Below are 21,245 nucleotides of genomic sequence, written 5' to 3'. Positions count from 1 at the left end.
TGAACGCAGCCGCTCTGAAGCCCTTGATGTCGGCGGTGATGAGGGTGAGTTGGGATTGGAGCTGAAGCCTGAGTCGACTTGCTTCAGATTGATTTTAGGCAATTAGAAACCCTGCTGGATGTAAGGACTCCGTGATTGACAGGTCATGTCTTGACTGTACGTGACCGGGATGCCAGAAAATGTGTGTGTGTGAGTGTGAGCCAAAGATGGAGTGTGTATTATAGAGATGTGTTGATTCTCAATATGAGCTCCTTCTAAATGAACATGTTCTAGTAAATGAGTTTACTAGAGTGTTCCAGAGTTAGAATGTGTATTATGGAAATCACACAAACACACACACACACACACACACACATATATCAGGGTGTGTGTGTGTATAGACACATGCTCGAGGCAAAAGTGCCCTTCAAAGTTAATCAACTGTCAGTCAAATTAAAAGTGAAAGTGTTGAAATGTCCCTGAAGTTCTCACCGTGTTCTCAGTTTTTTGCCTGTATGAATTTTCAGGTGGCGATGTGTCGGGTCACATGATCGCTGCACATCGATCAGCTTTGTTGTTTGTTACATGTGATGGAAACCAAAGATAAAGATGGACGTAGCAAGGTGTTAGCTGCTTTAGCTAAACTGTGCTAACAGGGAGGCAGACATCAAAGCTACTGTAAGTCTTCAAATCTTATTAAAGGAGCAATAATATCCAAAATGATCATCAGCGCACTTATGAGAGGGCCTGAATTTAAAGATTGAGACCAGAATGACTCGTTGAAATGCATCTAGCGGCCGTCGGTGCCACCTTAAGGTGCTTCAGCCTGAAGACGTGGTCGCTGCTTTCATAGAAAACAGTGTTAAAAACATCTCAAACTACTCCTGCACCATAACTAATTTCTTCACTGTCCGTCTGTATACTTCTGTTTGAAACTCTAATTTTGGCTAAAACACATGACTTCTGCTGTTTCATTGGTCAGAACTGAATCTTAGCTCACTCATTGGCTGCTCTCAGAACGCCACGCCCCAAAATATTTTTAATATTTTGCTGCATTTTGGCAACAACAGTTTGGAATAAGGTGTGGGCTTTAATGATAAAATCTTCTAGCAATGTATATCTAACTTAATATTGTGACATCAATAATTTGTGATATTAAGTTTTCTGGATATTCAGTTTAACAAACATTTAGAGATGACAAAACCCAAATCTGAATGTCTGTTTTTGGCTTTGCAGTATCGCAAAATCTCTCAAAGTCGGCACATTTCTGCAGTTTTAAGAGTATATGTATTATCATATCCCCAAAACTTGTTTGGAATATACTGAGCACACAGATGGAAAGAGGAGAATTACGCAACAGAACTTTTTATGGAGATTTTTGCTGGACTGAATGTTTTATTTGGACATTTTTTGCAGTGTAGAAGACGAGTGTTTGTTATGTAAAACTCAGAAGAACCAAAATAAACTGAAAAATCAGGTCACCGGGACATACGTCCTTCAGAAGACACATACACTTGCACCCTGAGGCACACACACACACACACACACACACACATAGTCACAGTTAAACTGACACTGTTAAGATATGCACACACACACACACACACACACGGCAGGGTCTCATTAGCTCCCAGCAGTCTGACTGGACTGAAGATCTTCTAACAAATGACTTCAGATGGAAACGACAGACTTGGTGTTAATTCAATCAGATGGGCCCTCTGTTGAGTGCTGCGTGTGTGTGTGCATGTGTGTGTGCATGTGTGTGTGTGTGTGTGTGTGTGTGTGTGTGTGTCTGTATTAGCATTTGAAAGCTGTGTGTGAATTATTGAAGCATCTGAAAGACACCGGTGACATTTTCACCACTGTTTTAGAACGACATGACAGCGCTTTGATGACGAAACTGAGTGTGTGCGTGCGTGTGTGTGCGTGTGTGCGTGCGTGTGTGTGTGTGTGTTAATTATGAATTCAAGTACATGTACTGTAGATGAGGGACTGTGCGTGTTTTAAGGATTTTTATGTATGAATTTGTGTATGTACAGTGTGTGTGTATGTTTAACTTTACTCAAGTTTGTTTGTGTGTGTGTGTGTGTGTGTGTGTGTGTTTCCTGCAGTGTGTGAACAATTGTGAACTCTTCTGACCACGCTCCTTCCTCTCGGGGCCGTTCTTGATCTCCCAGCGGAGCGTTTTTGATGAGGCAGAGACGTCCCCCTCGGAGTTGTGGGTTCTGTTTTTGAGATAAAAGCGTCATATAAAACACAAACTTTACTTCAGATGTTCTAATTGAGAAAGACATGACGGACTCTCAATAAGCTCTTCAGGGACGCGGCTACGCGAGTACAGAAACACCAATGTGAACGATTCCTGTCAGTTAAAGCTCTAAAGTTTGGTTTTAGTGTCTACTTTGGACAAAAAGATACCTAAGATTGTTATTTCAGCTCTTGATTAGCAGCCTTATCACAGTCTTTTTTGTTTCATTGTGTTTTGGGTGTAGTAAAATGTGCTAAACTATTTGTTTAAATTAAAAAAAAGAGGCAAGATAAAATGGAGTTACTGCTAAACTGACTAAGACAGATGAAGAAGAATACATCTTAGATATTTTTGCATTTAATTTCATGCTATTATGCTAGCAAACAGTTGCACCACTTACACATCCAGCAGCCAAAGAGCAACATTAGCATCCTGTAGGAGTCCAATATTTACTCTCCTTTAAGCTCTGGTTTGGTCTCCACCAACTCCTGATTAAAATATCTAATAGTTTAGCTTCTACATGCTGCTCTTTCTTCACCAGCTAGTCTCTTACTTTGTCTGTGTTCTGCAATATTGATAAGTGCAGGTTTGAGCCTATTATGTAGATCTTACTGGTACTTCCTAATCTATACAGTTTATGACATCATCCATGAGTAAATATGTGTAAAAGAGGCTAAAAACTCTTTCTCTCTTTCACATCACACTTTCATTGCTAACATAAAAATATGGCTATTTAAATGTGAAACTATTGATTAGCTCATTTGCCTCTGCGGTTGCACCCCCACTGTGTCAACGCACTGCCCCCATTCAAATGAAAGAGATGGCTGCGTTTTTTCATGCAGAGCTGATGTCGAGATACGCGCTAGCTAGCTAACCAGCTGAGAAAATGCAAGTCACATTAGCTGTTCAAGCTAGCTATTTTGCTAACTGTGCTAAAAGTACAGTACTGCCGTGGGGTTTTGCTGTTGGTCAGCAGCATAAATTTGCCTCTCATGGTTCACTAAGATCAAACTGGAAACCGTGAAAGATTTGCACAGTTTTTGAGTAGAGAAGGACGTTAAATTAATTAAATTTGCCACGTAATCTTGCCATTTTAAATGCTGGTGCGACCAGCCTTAATAGGGTGTTGGACTTCTGCCCAATTGGTCGTCTAGCGCTTCAGTCCCTAAAAAGCAAACTAAAATATCTTCCTCCCACAGCATCCTAAATCTGGCATGCCTGGTCTCCAGATTCACGCCACACACTCTTGATGAATGATGTAAGCTGGCCTGTGTGCTACCGAGCAGAGCTGCCTCTCAGCCCATCTGCACCCCCAAAACCCACAAGCTAAATCTGGCAGCCATGTAAGTGGCACAGCAGGCTGACACGGTGCTCTGGAGCCACGGACGCTCATTCAGCCCAACACACCTGGATACCTGGATACCAAACACCGCAGTTACATGTAAATCTGTGTGTGCTCTGCAGCCGTCCGTTGTACGAACGTTATCCCCGACTACACACGGGCGGCTTGTTCCAGCCGAGCCGCAGCCCCACTTACAGTAGTGACAAATTTATTTTGGAACGGTGCTCAGCAGGTCACACCGTTAGCCAAGCTTGCGTGAGCCAAGCTGGCAGCGTGTGTGACCTACATTCTCGCAGCAGCAGAGCAGGAGGTGTTGTGTTGATGTTGAGGCAGGTCACCATGGAGCAGCACGGTGACTCAGCGGCCCGAGGTCGATGTAAAGTATCGAGGGTTCGAAACCAGGTCATCTGCTTTTATTAAAGGTCATCTAATTGTAGTCTCTGTTAAGTTCATCTGCAAAGCAACAAACATACCAGTGAAATCATTAAAAAAATGATGTTTGGTCATTATTTATTGCTGAGAAGATGCAGGTTTATCTCTGTTTTAAGTATTTATTATGTAAAAGCTGCACTTTACTCCCCAGAGCTGCTGTCACAGCTGATTCTGATTTTGCTTTGTTGCCTTTTTTTTTTTTTTTGCACCAAAACGAAACAAACAAACAAACAAAATACATATTATTCAGATTTAGTTTGAAAATGTTGTAAAGTGATTCAGGACATGATGTAATGCAGGTACTTTATGGTGCAATGATTAGTTAATGATATGACAATAAAGTGAAAGCAGTTGACAATAAATAAATGTTTTTTTTTATACTTTATACTATAATGAATCATTAGCAAATTATACTACTCACAGTCAATAACTTACTGCAATATAATCATCATTAAATATCCTAAAATTAAAGTCAACTTTGTATTAAAGCTTTAATAAAATGATCAAAAAGATGTTTTTTTTCTACATTGTGTTCATAATGTGTTTTTCTCTGATGACTAGTTTAAATCCTTCTACTGTATTTCAGATCTGCTTCATCATCATCATCATCATCATCACAGTAGATGTATATCTCTACTTAAAGTATTGGAGTTTGTTTTTTTTTATCTTTGACTTTTATTTCTGTCTTGTGGGTGTTTTGACTTGAGTTTTTAGTCTCGACTAAATCCAGTTTGGTAGTTTTTCTTTCCTGTCCAGCTGCTGTCATATAGCAGACTGATATTCAGCTGTCAGTTCTCCATAAAAACTTATTGTCCGTAGTGTTTTTGTAGTTTTATGCACAAATGTGTGTAAAAAATATGACAACTTTAGCAAATAATGCAACATTTATGATGCAGATTGATGTTCCTGACTCTTCTAAATCCACAGAGCTGTACTGTCAGTCTGCAGTTATATCACAGATGACTCATTATAGACGGTATGAAGAATATCCACTAGGTACAGTTTTGTTTTTACTGGTGTCACATGGTCGTATCTGGACTCAGTCTTGTCTCGTCACTTATACTTGACTCATGAGGTCTTGACTACAGCTGTGCTTAAGAGTCACTATTATTTTAGCCTGGTGCTTCCCTGCTGGAGTCCGTCTGTCTGTCTGTCTGTCTGTCTGTCTGTTTGGTTTTACAGCATCTGAATTTAGGTCAGTAATATCAAACTCATCCAGTATTAAGCGTGTTATGGAGACGGTGTTGACAGACAGACAGACAGATTGTCTTCTCTCTGTTTTTTTACATATAAACCTGGAACTGATCCCACATGAAACTGACTCACATTTTAAAACCGGAGACGTGAAGTCACGTATCCTCATCAGTTCTGCTTTTCCTGCTGTTGTATTCTGAAGATGTTTTTGTTTCCTACTGGCTCTTATAGACTTAAACCACACTGTTACACACAGACACGGTTGTAATTGTGATCAGGTAGGGGATTAAATATGTGTTTGTGTGTGTGTTTGTTTTCTTCTTCGGCTTAAAACATCATTTTCTGACATTTTGTCATTTTTATAATGTTACTCATGTTTTTTCATGTGTGTGTTTGTAACTTTAGGACATCTGTGAGGACATCTCAGACCATGTGGAGCAGATTCATGCCCTGCTGGAGACAGAGTTCTCCCTGAAACTGTTGTCCTACTCTGTAAACATCATCGTTGACATCAGGTGAGATAAGAAGACGAGACAGGTTTATTTACGTAGCATCTTTTTAAAGACAGAAGCAGTTCAGAATACTTTACATAAGACAAAGACATGTATTACAACATTTAATCATCAAAAATGTCATGAGGGAATTCATAAACCAGACAATTTTAAAGTAAAAGTAAGATTGGAGACCCATGAAACTGCACGCAGTATAAAAAGCAGATTAAAGAATCAGACGACCCTCTTAGGTCCAGTTTCATGATTGTAATTCCAACCCAGTCGGTCAGGAGTTATGTAATTAATAAACTACACGGGTGTCCTTTCATTAAAAGTGTTTATGTGGTTTCAGGACGGTGCAGCTGCTGTGGCACCAGCTGAGAGTCTCAGTTCTGGTCCTGAAGGAACGTCTGCTGCAGGGTCTGCAGGACTCCAACGGAAACTACACCCGCCAGACCGACATCCTGCAGGCCTTCAGCCAGGACCAGCACGAGGTCACACACACACACACACACACATGCAGCAGGGCTATAGTTTCATATATCTCACTGTTACTTGAAGATAAATTGCTGTCTCAGTTACATTTTTTGTAGTGATACTTTGAAAACTGTGTGAACAAACTATACTGATGTCTCGCAGTGAATCATCAGAAGAACCAACTATTTTTTCTTTATTTCCACTTCTGGTTGCTGTTGCTGTCAGACTCTATCAGCTCTTGTTACTTCATAACAAGGTGCTTCATGTCCTGCATGTCTCAAAAACTCAAGAGCTGTTTTTAACTTGACAATGGGGCATTTTACATCCAATACATGTCAGGTACGAAGGCACATAACAGTGAAAAACCAAAATATTGTCAATCTGTTTTTTGATTTAGTAAAATAGTACTCATAATGCACCACCAGCAGGGAATCACTGACACATATCTGACATATTTTTATCATCAGAAGCTTCTTCCATCTACTCATCATACTGTTATTGTTGGAAAATATTGGTGTAGTTACATATTAACCACTAAAATATGTTTTCCAGAGATACAATTTAAAATACTTTTATTGTTAACTAAAGTGGAAAAAGTAACAGGATGTTGAAAAAGAACATGTTTTAAATATATATATTGCTAACCTGCAGAGCCATCAGCTGTTGATCTTCCTCAGTCAGTGTTTCATAAATTAACGTGATGAATTCTTCACCTTCAGACCCGCCTGGACGCTCTGACGGAGGTGGACGACTGCGGTCAGCTGACCATCCGCTGCAGCCAGGATTACTTCTCTCTGGACTGCGGTATCACCGCCTTCGAGCTAAGCGACTACAGCCCCGGTGACGAGCCTGAGGCCCAGGGACAGGAGCCAGAAGGCGAGGAGGAGGAGGAGGAGGAGGAGGAGGAGGAGGAAGGAAGGAAGGAGGAGGTCGATCAAGCTCAAGGCCCAGAGCCAGAACCGGGGTCAGAGGAGAGCGAAGGATCCTCAAACCACAAACTCCATAACAGTTTACCTGAACTCACCACGCCCGGTGACTCAACAGACCACACCCACCCTCCTTCAGTAGTACCCACAATGCAATGCGGCATGTCCAATCACAGTGAGAGTGCGAAGCGCCCGCTGCAGGGTGTGAGCCACAGCACTGAGGTGTCACCCACACAACCGTCACTCCCTAAGAGGGCTGCCCTGTTGTCAGACGGAGGAACGAGGGGACATCTGGGGAAGATCAGTCCGCTCTCCGGGCTCCAGTTCCAAGCCGAGCTGAGTCGGAGCACCCCCTCTCTCATGGATCCTCCAGACCGCTCCAAGTTCTGGTTGGAGCTTGACTCAGTTTACCCAGAAAATGTTTCACAGTCCTACGAGAGCCTGCAGGTTCGTCCCTCTTACATTTTTTCACATTGATGAAGCTTTCAGGTAGAAAAACATGACAAAGTTTTATCAGACTAATTTAAACCTTGTAGATTTATGATATTTTTATGAATAAAATGACGATGTTAGGTATAGATACTAGAATCAACAGTGCGAGGATCTCTTTAATGGTCCATGAAAGTCTGATTGTATTTATTACCCGATTATTTACCAAAACAATCACTTTGTTTGGTGGGTGCAAAGTTGCATTCTGCTCAATTTGTAAAGAGGAAGTTTGGTCAAAATGGATCAACCTCATCTCACCACTAAAAAACCCCCACAATTTGCTACTTCACCATGGTGAAGCTACTATTTCTATAAAACCATAAAAACTGAGAGTAAAAGACAAAATAACGCAATCAATCAATCAATCAATTTTTATTTATATAGCGCCAAATCACAACAGAAGTCATCTCAAGGCACTTTTCACATAGAGCAGGTCGAGACCGTACTCTTTAATTTACAGAGACCCAACAATTCCCCCCATTAGCAGCACTTGGCGACAGCGGTAAGGAAAAACTCCCCTTTAATGGGTAGAAACAGCAAGCAGAACCCGGCTCTTGATGGGAGGCCATCTGCTTTGACCGGTTGGGTTTGGAGAGAGAAAGAAAGATGGGGGAGGAGGGGAAGGGGGGCAATAGACGTAGCAACAGCCAGGGAAGGATGCCAACAGGACCGCGAAGGACCGCGAAGGCTCAGCCTGCAAACCAGGGTTTCCTGCGAGATGAGGAAGCACAAAAACTCCAGGGAAGAAGCCAAATTAGTAATATGCATTAATGTTACATGGATGCAGATGGAGAGGAGGAGGAGGAGGAGAGAGGAGCTCAGTGCATCATGGGAAGTCCCCCAGCAGTCTAGGCCTATAGCAGCATAACTAAGGGCTGATCCAAGGCGAGCCTGGTCGGCCCTAACTATAAGCTTTATCAAAAAGGAAAGTTTTAAGCCTACTCTTAAACATAGAGAGGGTGTCTGCACCCCGGACCGAATCTGGAAGATGGTTCCACAGGAAGAACATTTAAAAAAGTCAATTCGAAAGAGGTTAAAATACAGTGAAAATGACCAAAGTTATAAAAACAGGAGTACCTTTTCGGTAAGAGTTTTTAGATGTGATTTAATAGACACTACAGATTTGACTAGCCTGAGATGCTCAGACAGAGAGTTTCCCCCGCTGGGATGCAACCCTATTAACACAGTCGGTGGTTGAAACAACCAGGAGACACCTGCCTGAAGATCTCAGGCTGCGCTGTGGCTTACAAGGGGATAAACAATTCAACACCATTACTGAGGGCCTGACAAAAAGTTATTGGTAAAATCTTAAAAAGTGCAAAGAGTTGGTTAAAGGCCTTTAGAGGTAGCATTTTGCATGAGCTGGAGACAAGTCATTGATTTATGTGCTGAGGTCTAAGTAGAGAGAATTGATGCAGTTCAAGTGAGAGGAGATTAAAAAAAACGTTCACTGCTTTCTCAAGATCTGCAATTATTTATTTATGGTTTATGTCCTCGGCTGAAAGAAGACAATACTTCTACCTTAGACATTTGGTTGTAGTGAACACGTACACACTAGTATCTGAAAGTTATTTAATCCAATCTATCAGTCAAGATCATTGAACCACTCTCTCTCAATGAGCTCTGAGGCTAGTTTAGCTGAACAGAAGTACATACGGGGTTTAAGCTAACTTACAAGGTAAAAGAACCACACGTTCATCACTCAGTTCATTTATTTATATTCAACAGTCTTCTTACCTCCAGGTAGATCAGCCGACTGTCAAACAGGAAGTGGGAGACTCCATCTGGATCGGTAGCGGGGGTGTCTGGCTGTACTAAATGTTGTTTAGTACAGAGGGGGTATTGATAGTTGATAAGGATAATCTTTGAAAATACCATCAACAACATATATTCATCTATATTAGGTTATTATAGTGAGTTGAATGTTTTAACGTAGACTTTATTGTTTAGTATAAATTATTGCGGAAATGGAGCTTTCTGAAGCACCGAATCAATATTAAGAAAATGGTTGTATTAAACCTGAGACTGGATGAAATAGTTTATCTTACTGCTTTTGTTGTTGTCATTTTATACAACAAAGTCTATGCTATGAAAATCACAGCTCTGTTTTTAGATAATTTGGCAGATTGAGAAGCGCACGCCACTTATCTCTGATACGAGTGTGACGTAACGAGGCCTCATTTGGGGTGGTCACGGGATATTTGCTGAAACATCTTGCTGCGATACTTTTGCTTTGAATGGTGGATACTGTGATGAGTAGTAACATCACTAGCAGATCCTCAGGAGCCTGTTCAGTTGCCGTCTTGTTAGAGACATAAAGTGCTAGTTGCCCGTTAGCTTCGTGGCTTGCAACGTTCCTGGTTTGAGTTTCTAACATACTTTTGGAAAGTATAATTACAAAATTATAATTCCACCTAAACTGCACTGTTTTCATCTGGTAAAACAATAATTAGAATTGTAAACCAGGTGAAGAGGTGTCTGCCTGTGTGCGTGGCCAATCCTTACAGAAGTTATTTTTAATGTACCGTCTTTCATCTTGATTTCTTCCTCTCCTGCATCAAACCAGAACAACCTAAAAAAAAATGTCCCCTTTAACCCAAACTCCCTTTTACTAAACAGGTCATGAACGGACGCAACCTCCAGAGAAGCCATATGAGCTCCAGACACGGTGGACACCCAGAGGGGTGCGCACAGAGACCGCTGACCGACCAGAGGAGCTCGTCTGCGGCCGGCCTGACCGCCGACGCCCCCCTGCCTCTCCAGGACCTGATGTCTCAGGATGAAATATCAAAACAAATGGACAGGACGAAGATGAAGACACACACACACAGTGAGGGGGACTCTGACTCCTCGTTGCCCTCCCCCATGAGAGAGCAGCTCCTCTCCTCAGACCCGGAGGTGTCTGGGGAGGAGTCGGACCCCCGACCACCTCCCGGCAAGACAGCGGTCTGGATTGTGAAACGCCAGGGGCAGAAGGTGAACGTTTGCTTGTTTTTGTTGAGGAGGGGAGTTGGAAGAGTTGAGGTTGTTTTTGTGTCTGAATAAATGTGAGAAATTAACTCTGAATTCAGACAAACTTTTTGTCCTGAGGGAAATATCTACTTTTGGCACTTATCCATTATGGAAAGGTGGATAATTCCACTTATTGGTTGTCATGGTAGCAGCATAGGCAGGTGTGCATTACATAAATGTTTTCTGTCCAACAACACCGATTCTTATTCTGACTTTTTATGCAGCCGATATCTGTTTGCAGTGTGTTTTTTTGAACGTTTGAATCAGATAATCTCTTCCTCTCCTTCCATCCAGCAGGGGGCCCAGGTCTCATCAAAAGCCAGCCCAGAGAGAGAGCACTGGTACGGGTCAGAGGAGTTCCTGGCTCTCCCTGCTCAGCTCCGTAAGACGGAGATGCTCGCCATGAAACTGGAAAGTCTGGCTCATTCCATCCCACTGGTTAGTCGGCAACATAGATTAAACTCATAAAAAGATACGCAGAATTTGAACCTGAGTCAATAAACACCATGTTCATTTTTTACATTAATATAATGTTTTTGTCACAACTTAAACTTTATCCGTGCAGAGGCCCGGTGCTTGTGACTCTGCCCAGGAGGGTTTGCAGGATGTGGATGACTGGGATTTGACGGAACTAAACCCAGAATGGGACGTAGGCGAGAGCGGGGACAACATCAGCAGCGTCGGGGAGAGCGGGGACGACGTTCCTTCACCTCTGCCACCGCTGGTAAATCACAGCATTTTATCTTCTCATGTTTTTGTTACATCTGTAGATCCAAAATATATTCACTCAACGTTCTCGCGTCCACCTTCCCTCAGCTTCCTTACAGACGAAACTTCGTCAGCCGCTTTAGCCCCACCTCCTCCAGCGATATTGCTCCCTCGTTAGATGAAAGCATAGAGTCCGGCCCGTTCAGTGACCTGCAGTCGGAGGAGGACGAGGGACGGAGGTCCGCAGACAGGCGACTGCAGCTCGCAGTGCCCCCGATGGACGTGCGTGGAGGTGCTTTCCTGGTGCAACAGCTGCTGGAGGACATTCAGAGTCAGAACAACGACCCGGACATCTGGAAGAAGATGGAGGTAAAGACAGTCTGCTTGTTATTCTTTGTGTCTGTCTTTGCTCTCATATACCTGTGTGTCTTCCTCTGTGTTTTTGGGTCATTTCTTTGATCCTGCCCTCGAAGGAGAATAATCTCAAACCTGTTGGGTTGGCTGGTTTTCTGTGAAGGCTTATTTTATCTTTTAAAAGTTTCATTCCTTCTGACCTTGGTGGAGACGATCTTTTTAGGCAATCTTTGCCACAAAGACCAAGTCCTTCAAATGAAAAAGTTAAAGTAAAAAAAGTACTGTACTGTACTAAATAGGTTTGGGTTGGCGGTTCGATCCTCAGCTCCTCGTGTCCACGTGTCAAAGTGTCCGCCGTGTCAGTGGTAGCTCACTGACATCAGTGTGTGAATAGATGAACGAGAGGCAAATAGTAAAGCGCTTTGGATATATAAATGCAGTCAATTACCATCAATACTTTTTGTTCTTCTTCTTCTTGATGTTTATCGTCTTCTTTTTCCTCTTTGCTGATGATGCAGTGAGTTATGTGATATGTTTTTTTTTTTAATCATGCTTATGATATTCTTCTTAAAAATTATCCTAAGCAAGAAACCTTAATAGCCCAAATGATCAGGCTCATTTTGCCATTTTATTTTCATGTCATTATTCAGTTTGACATCTTATTCATGTGAAACATTTTCTGTTTGGGAGTGGGACATATTTTCCCTCACCCATGAGCAATGACTCACATATCTGTTTAAACATTGTCATCTTTGATTGCAACAGAAATATGTTGATTTAAGGGCTAAAGTTTGTTATTTCTGTATGAGGAAGATGACGTTCCCATTCTTAATCCTGCTAACAAAGCTCTGATTGGCTCAGTTGTTCTTGTGTGTGTCCTGACTGAGCCTGAACAACCTACTGTACGTAAAATGCCTCTGCAGGAACATCCAGCTGCAAGAGTGCTGCCTCTCCAATATGGCCACTAGAAGGTCCATTACATCACTTGAAAGCTTTGTAGTCTGTAACCTGTTTTAGCTGTTGTGGCGCTAGCATGTTTCTGCAGCACAAATCCCTGTACGTTTGGTTTTAATACCACTTTGTCAAAGGACAACAAGTTGCACCAAAATCACCACACCGCCGGCACCTTCCTCCCTTCACGGCAGCAGTCTTGATGGATTGGATTGCTGGTATCGGATCGTCCCGTGGCCCCTTTAATTCATCACCTCACTTCGAAAGGTCACGTTTGATTGGCAGGCAGATTATTGATGAGGTTGCCCGGTGAACTAATCAGTCATATCTGTCATATCGAATATGGTGAAATGTCAATAGCTCTGGGGATTCGATCTCCTCGTGGCTGCTCGTTTAATTAACGCTATAAAGAAGCTCTTCCTCCTCTAATTTTTTTATTGTTTTATTTTATTCAAGGTTTATTTCATTCTCTCTACTTTATTGCCTGATATATTCTAATCCTGAATACCTTTTAATCATCCAGCAACATTTTACATTGCTGCTGTAACATCCAAGTTCTCCCTCAGGGATCAATGAAGCTCAGCGTATCTGTCTTATCTGGTGTTAGCCGGGTCAGGAGCCCTCAGACAGAATCAGACTAATGTAATAAGATTATCAGTGAGGATGGTTCGGGATAGCTTCGGGATCTATCTGCGAATTAAAAGCACTCGGACGGCCCGGCTCTTTGAGGGGACGTCCTTGGAACTGAGGATCAGTGACCTAGAAGGTCGAGAGTTCGATCTCCACATCAAACTGTGTCCTCCATATTCCCAAATTCAAATCACATCGCCCTGCATTAATATTCAGAATTAATAATGATTTAACTGATGAAATGTCAAAGCTGCCCTGTGATCTTTCTCTCTTTCTGTCCTTTCATGTTGAGGAAATATTTTGATCCCTTTTTTGAAGCAGTCTGAAAAACAAAGAGTTCATGAGGGAAATCTAAGCTTAAACCTTTTTTTTTTTTTAAAGTCCAACTGAAATGAAATTGCTTTTTTTTGTCTACTACAGCAACATATCTACCCTGTAAATCACTTGTCCTGTGTTCTCCTTTGAGAAACCAAAAGGGAGAAATTCTTATTTTAAATTCTTTGACTTCATGATGGTGCCCTTTAGTTTTTACATTATTTCAATACAGAAAATCAGATCTTGCATAAAGTGATAACGTGTTATTCTATCATACACAGAGCAGACGGTCACACTGAGCCTGATTGTATCCTGCTACACAACACAAGAGCCGCAGACTCTGAACAACAATCAACATTAGCTTCCCTGCTAAAGTCTCCTTCTTATCTAACAAACAAACATGGACACACGTCTTGTCCTGCAGCGTAGCTTGTTGAATGAGCCAACAAAACAAACATTCACAGGGGAAACCGCTAATGTCAGTTAGCAGCTAGATAGCCAATCAGCTGCTCAGCTGCAGCACATTAAACAGCTTGTAAACATACCTGCGAATGTCACTTCTGACCCGTTAGATGCTGGTTTGGTCGCTGCTCTTCAAAATCCCTGTTAGGAACACACTTGACTTGTAGTTTCTCCAGCTGCTGTCAATCAAACGCAGGCACAGACACCAAATGTGATTTCAGTTGGACTCCTTCTATACTGCATTTGGACCTTCCTTACAAGTCACCTGTGACACAAGATGACAGCAATACATCACAATAAAACAATAGTCATCTATCTTCTCCTCATCTGTTAAACCAGACATCCTACCTGGCTGCAGAGACAGCTGTGGTTATCAACCCCAAGCAAAAAAAATGTGATTTCTCTTGTATCTCTGATTGGTGGCACTGCTAGAAATTTTGCACCAACTCAATGCATGCCCAGAATGACTTAGACACAATAAATATCTATAACCCCTGGCACGTTCAGGCCTGCAGATCCCCCTGAATCATTCAGACCCCCCTCTGGCACTCGCTGTTTCAGGTCTGTGTTCCTGTGGTCTGCACTAAACCGTGTTCATGTGAGCCCAGTTAAATGCCAAGATGGAAAGTACTGAGTCTGTAGTTCATATATAAGGATGCTACTGAACGTCTGAGCTGGCAAAACTGCTGTTTAATTGCTATCTTGTAAAATATGTAAAAAGAAAAAAAACACATTCATAAATTGGCATTAAGAGACACACCACACATACACACACATACACACACACACTCCTCGCTCCTCTCTGCTCCTGGGTAATTAGCTGATTAGCTGCTTAATTAGCAGCATGTAATCATGGTGATGGATGAGCTGCCTAATTGAGGAAGTGAAGAGAGGGAGAAGGAGAGTCTCACTGTGGAGGATGACATTCTGTCTCACCGCAGAGAGTCTCTACTGAATACAACACAGTAGAATAAAATAGAATGAAAAATCATCCGTCCGGGGAGCAGAAAATGTGGAGAGATCACTGTTGGAGCAGAAACGAATCAAATCCAGGAGAGCAAGAATATATGTCTGTCCGGGAACTCTTTACTTCTCAGGGGATAGTGTCAGTTGTGTTGTTGGAGCTGAGTAAATTTGATTAGAGAAAGGCTGGAAAAGACTGAGCAGAATGTCAAAATCTCATATCTCTGAAACTTGTCCACTTTACGGGAGAATCAATTATGATAACTCAGCGCGAACACAGACATTAATCTTCATCTCCGACGTCCGAAGTTCATTTTCAAACTAATATTTTCTAGTACAAGCCTAACCGGACTTGATTTAGCTGCTAAACTAAAGTTGTTAGTATAAATCTTGTCATTTTTGCGTCTTTTCATCATAGTTTCTGATAAAATTACAAGGACATTTTTCACATAGAGCAGGTCAAGCACTCTTTATTTTACAGAGACCCATTAAAACTCACGTTTAACGGGAAGAAACCTCAAACAGAACCGAGCTTTAGGTGGGCGGCCATCTGCCTGGATCGGTTGGCTTTAGAGAGAAAGGGAGAGAGACACAGAGATGCACAGCAACAACAATAACAACTAGAATAATAATAGAAATCTAACTAATAATAATGATAATAGTAGGCATGGGTGTCAAGGAGGATCCATAGAAACCTGCAAGACGGGAAAGCTGTCCATCTCTCTGAGTAATGAAATTACATTTAAATGGAAATTAAGTTTATCAAGCCTCTGCCTGGCTAGATATTACTAGAAGTAAGTGAGAAAATGTTGTAAATTGGGTGAACTGATAATTTAATTCAGTTTATGTTGTACTTTGTAAAACACGTTTTGTTTTAAAAGATAATCAGTAGCTTCTGTTTAAGTTGAAACCTCTGTTTTGTTTTTGTCTTAACCTCCTCTCTTCCCCTCTTTTTTTCTTATTTCTTCACCCTACCTTTACGGTCGGACATGAATATTTTATCCAAGACTCCCCCTTTTGACCGTCTAGACGCTGTTTGTCTCGACCTTGACCTCCTCCTCATCATTTGTAACGTCGGTTCCTGTCCTCACATAATTTAATGTCCACGTCACGTAAATCTACAGCTCGTTCCATGAAAGTTTATGAGACTGAGGCAGGAAATATACATACATACACACAAAGTTCCTAACGGCGCCGTACGGGATATGAAGCCCAGAGTTAAACTTGAAATTCCCTGCAAACAAAACAAAACTAAAGAAAATCAGACATAGAGAGAGAGAGAGTCCATCGGTTAGATAAGTGTCCTATACGTCATGTGATCACATTGTATCTGCTGTCTGGGCCGGCGTCGGCGTCCTCAGTGTGAGGTGTCTGTGTGTTTGGCGGCTCTGCGGCACGCCGGCCTATCTGCGAGCAGTGGGAGACAGACAGACAACAGACTCGCATCAAAATTCGTCTGATTGGCCCGGTGGGAGGGCGGGGACGCCCACCGACAGCAGAGAAGACAGGAAAATAAGAGAGAGAGAGAGACGGCGGAGGAGGAGGAGGAGGAGGAGGGATGTTATTCTCAGTCACATTGTGTTTCTATAGATAAACAGAGAGTTAAGGAGGAGTTGAAGGTAAAACACACAGAGATGCAAAACATGAATTTGTTTGCAGACTTGCAGAGAAAAATCTACTAGAGTCTACTAGCAAAAGCCTTTTGTTTTCAGCAGTTTTTGTTTGTTGAGTAAATACTTCTTCATGTACATTAAGGGTCAGCTGATGAAGGCTTTAGAGAGCAAAAGAGTTGATAGCAAATCTATAAAGTTGACCTTTTTCATGCAAAAATACTGCAGTCAGAGAAAAATCCAAGCAAACTAAAATTACTAACGAGCCACATGAGAACTCTCCTCTCATTGGCCAGATGAGCAAGAATGTAAATACAGGAAGAAGATTCCTGAAGAAGACAGATATCAAGAAGACAACGTACTTGGTTGTTAGTCCAGGTCTCCGTCTAGCTGTTAATATCACTCATCAACATCCCAGCATGCAAAGCTGCCCCTGGTTACAGGAGCCGTTTAGCTCAAACCTGCAGCCTTGTGTCCAGTCAGATGCAGGTCGGATCACGTTCCAACCACAAATGAACTGAGACCACTTCCTCTGAAGGGTCTCTGTGCGGTTGTTTGTTGCGAGTACGATTGCTGCGTTCAGATCTACACAAACAAATCGTACCGAGGAGGAAAACCAACCAACCTGTTCAAACAGGCTAAAAAGAGGAAATTCTCCACAAAAACCACACTGATGAAATTCACTCTGTGTTTTTCAAAGTAAAGTTACCTCCACATTTTATTTTTTTCTGGTGTACATTACTACCTTCACAGGATAAATCCCACTGAGGCATACATGGAGCTCTTTTGTAAACTCATGAAATTTTAATTTTAATTACATTTTAATTACATTTTAATTACATTTTTCTCTGTTGGGTGTTGAAGCAAACATGATCAAGTTGCAAAAACTATTTAAAGAAGACATTACTGTACTTTATCTGACAGCAATAGTGATTTTCTTTGTGACGGTTTAAGTTCAAATAATATTTTAAACTGCCAACACTGAAGTGAGCTGTTAAAATGCAGACAGTATATAAACAGGAGAGAAAGAGCAGGTCAGCAAACTGTTAGTGTATACAGTGCACATATAAATATATATTTCATATGGATTTTATCCAGCTGTCAGACTGAAAGATGAACTTTTAACGGTATAAACACATACAGGAGAATCCAACCATCAAACATGCAAAAAGGTAATACTGATCAAATTAAACTGATATAAAACAAATTAAAACCATATCAGAAGCTGTTTGTGTTTGATTTTCATCAAAAGTGAGTTTCAATATAATTAAAAACATAATATGAAAATCAAAACAGAAAACAAAGCACCCTGCAGGAAGCTGCAGGCCTGTTTTGTCCAGATTTACACAGAAATCAGGTGCACAGGTTCCATATTCTCTATTTAAACTTATTTTAATGAATTTGTAATCAAACTTTCCTCCCCTCCAGTTCTTTCATTTCCGCCCAGCAGTGCGTAATGTTTGGTGTGACATGTTCACGTCGTCAAACTAATAACTTAGCCTGCTGTGGAAATTAGCTGTCTCACCTCAGTCCCCCCAAATGTTTGGGAAACCTGCAACTGAGGGGAAGAAATCATATTTTTAAAATTTTGTTCAGGTTTTTTTTTTTTTTTTTCCTTCATCAGGTGCTGAAGTGTTAAAGTAGTGCTTCAATCATCACAAAACTGTTAGCATTTCCTATTAAAACCAACAGGCTCTGTTAGCCTCAAGCTAATTTTTTAGCTCTCAGTTAACACCGAACAGGATAATCATGTTAGGTTGAGTGTGTTTCTAGTCTAAGCAGGAGTGTGTGAGGCTGAAAACATTTCAGCTGACAGGTTTGGTCACAAACTTTAAGTAAAGATAAAGATGTTCACCAATGACTGATATGTATAAATAAATCACTTCCCTAAAGATAGTGGGTGTTACCAGTGGTTATCAGCCTCATAGGTATGGGTCAGAAGGTCCTGCTACACCTGCTAATAGATGCATATCAACATATTGGAACAGGACTGTGACACCTAACAGTATCTCTAATTGTCTCTAACTATCTCTTTTCATCTCTAACTATCTCTTTTCATCTCTAACTATCTTTCATCTCTAACTATCTCTATTTATCTCTTTTCATCTCTAACTATCTCTAACTATCTCTTTTCATCTCTAAGTATCTCTAACTATCTTTCATCTCTAACTATCTCTAACTGTCTCTTTTCATCTCTAACTATCTCTTTTCATCTCTAACTATCTCTAACTATCTCTAACTATCTCTAACTATCTCTTTTCATCTCTAACTATCTCTTTTCATCTCTAACTATCTCTAACTATCTCGCCATCCACCTGCCTAAAGGGAAAATGATCTTATCAATCATCTTATGCTGACGTCATCTGAACTATGTCACTTCCCCCGGTCATGATTACTACGGCCACCTTACCGATGGATGATAACACCCTCCCTTCTGAACCTACTAGCAGGTGTAGCAGGTCCCTTCTAACCCGTATCTATGAGTCTGATCACCACTGCTAACACAAATTTCAATCGAGTGATAACATCTGAAGCAGGTGAACAGGCTTAAAAATGAGAAAATCAGAAAGAACTCACTATTATAAGTATTTAGTTGCATATTTTGTGATTACCATAAACTGTCAGACAGGGACATTTATTTACCTCAGCTGCAGAGAGAACCAGGCTTTCATTTAGAGACAGGTTATTTATTTTTAATTTCCTCATGAATGCCATCTGAAAACTTCCTCCATGTATTGATTGTTATAGTGTAATGTCATCAATATATACCTGTAGAGATTCATAACTCTATTTCTTGTTGACACATATTCTTAATTCACTAATTATTCACACTTGCTTACTCTCTGCTGTGTTTGGATCACTGTTCAGCTGCCACCAATAAAACTTAACATTTCAACTTCTCCTGAAGTAAATGTGGTTTCGACTACTACTCACCCTCGATTAAAGAAGTGGATGATTGAGACTAAGTGCGGTTCTAGGTAAACGTCAGATGTTACACATTAAGTCTCCCAGTGGCTCCAGTAGCAAAACAATACAATTCTGACTGGTTTAGACGTGACTGAAGAAAAACGATTTCACGTAGATTTCATGTGAAGTATCAGCAGGAAATGTCGAGGTTCTTTGAGCTTAACAGCAACAACTGCAAACTGAGATTTCTGTTAAAGGAGACATATCACACGTTTTGTGCTTTTCAGCTGTTTTTATACCGTTATAATGTTGGATATCTATGCTAAACATGGTCAAAACTCCAAAACATAAGGTGAACGTATGTAGAAACGCTCCCTGCAAGTGAAAAGTCAGGGCTTCAACCTGCAAAGTTACCTCTACTTCCTCTTCGTGATGACATCAGATTGTTCACACAAACCAGTCTCCTTTGTTCCACGTGTTGTTCACGTTGTCTACTCGCATATTTCCTGTTGGGCTCAAACATGTACGGATGGATTTGAAAAGTTTCCATTTGGAGTAAAAAATGAGAAAAAGAAGTGAAATCCTGCTACTATAGTTTGTTTACGTAGCCTCCGGAGCCGGAGGAAGCTTCCTGAAACTGACCAATCAGAACAGAGTGGGCTCATTAGGAGGCGGGGCCTTAAAGAGACAGGAGCTAAAACGGCCTGTTTCAGACAGAGGCTGAACTGAGGGGCTGCATAAAGGACCAGTAGAAGATAAATAAGGAGTTTTTAACTGGAAATCATGCAAAGATATTCCAGTAGAGCCCCAGAATATAAATACAGAGCTGGATTATTATTCTGAATTTACCATGTGAGCCATTGAAGTAAAGATAATTTCACCTTCTCTCAATAAATTTTACATGTTTTTATTTGTTCATGCTGGCTGGATCTTATTTTAAATCCTGTTGTGAGATTCTAAAAATTCTAGCAACAGTAGCTACTCTAAATTTCTTTTATATCCCTCTGTCGTGGTCGTCTTGCTGCTCTGGACGCATTAAAAAAAAAAAAAAAAAAATCACACCTATTGCCTGTAACATATTAATCATCGAAGCCAAACATCGTCTGTTGGGAGCTTCAGTCCGAATCTATCAGCGCCGTCCTTCAGAAAGCCCCGTCAGCTGAGCAGTAATTATCCAGTGGTGAAGAGCCGAACCACAGGAGGAAGAGATGAAGCAGATATCAGAGCAGTTATCCAGGCGGCAGAGGATCAGATCAGGCGTTTCAGCTCCCAGCAGGCCTCTCTGCCCCTCAGGAGCCTTACTGGTTTAGAGACATCAAAGCAGCCGTAAGCAGCCCAGTGCATGCTGGTCAATATCCAAAGCAACGCTGCCTCCCTCTGCTGCTGCTGCTCCTCACGCCTACATCCTCTTCCTCCTCTGTCCTTCTCCTCGCCCCTTCTTCTTCTTCTTCTTCTTCTTCTCTCGTTCACCTCTTCTCATGTTTAACCTCTCCTCTCTCCTTCATCATGTTTCTTCTTATTAATCTGTTTTTCATCTGTCTCACCTTCTTCTGTCCCCTTCTTTCCTCTTTCTTTCCTTTCCTTCCCTTCTTCTTTAACCTCTTTTCTTTTGTTTTTTCCACTAATCTTTCCTTTACCTCTAATATCTTTCCTTTCCTTTTTCTTCTTTCCTTTCCTCTAAACATTTTTCCTTTGTTGTTCAATTCTTTACTTTCCTCATTTTCTTTTGTTTTCTTTTGTTCCGTTTCCTTTCTT

General features: G+C 41.3%; 1 protein-coding gene across 3 annotated transcripts in view; it reads left to right on the top strand.

The window, feature by feature from the left end:
- akap6 (A kinase (PRKA) anchor protein 6) overlaps positions 1-21,245 on the top strand; it is a 238,062-nt gene that overhangs the window by 58,842 nt on the left and 157,975 nt on the right. For 2 of the 3 annotated variants that reach the window (XM_042389343.1, XM_042389344.1), the window contains 7 exons: positions 5,601-5,710; positions 6,039-6,180; positions 6,883-7,536; positions 10,198-10,554; positions 10,885-11,028; positions 11,156-11,314; positions 11,407-11,667. In XM_042389343.1, the coding sequence (XP_042245277.1) occupies positions 5,601-5,710; positions 6,039-6,180; positions 6,883-7,536; positions 10,198-10,554; positions 10,885-11,028; positions 11,156-11,314; positions 11,407-11,667 (1,827 nt within the window). The remainder of the gene's footprint in view (positions 1-5,600; positions 5,711-6,038; positions 6,181-6,882; positions 7,537-10,197; positions 10,555-10,884; positions 11,029-11,155; positions 11,315-11,406; positions 11,668-21,245) is intronic. The other variant, XM_042389345.1, reaches the window with a different exon arrangement.

The sequence above is a fragment of the Thunnus maccoyii genome, chromosome 16 (genome assembly GCF_910596095.1).
Source record: "Thunnus maccoyii chromosome 16, fThuMac1.1, whole genome shotgun sequence".
NCBI classification, from domain to species: Eukaryota; Metazoa; Chordata; class Actinopteri; order Scombriformes; family Scombridae; genus Thunnus; species Thunnus maccoyii.
This window is presented reverse-complemented; position numbering and strand designations above follow the sequence as displayed.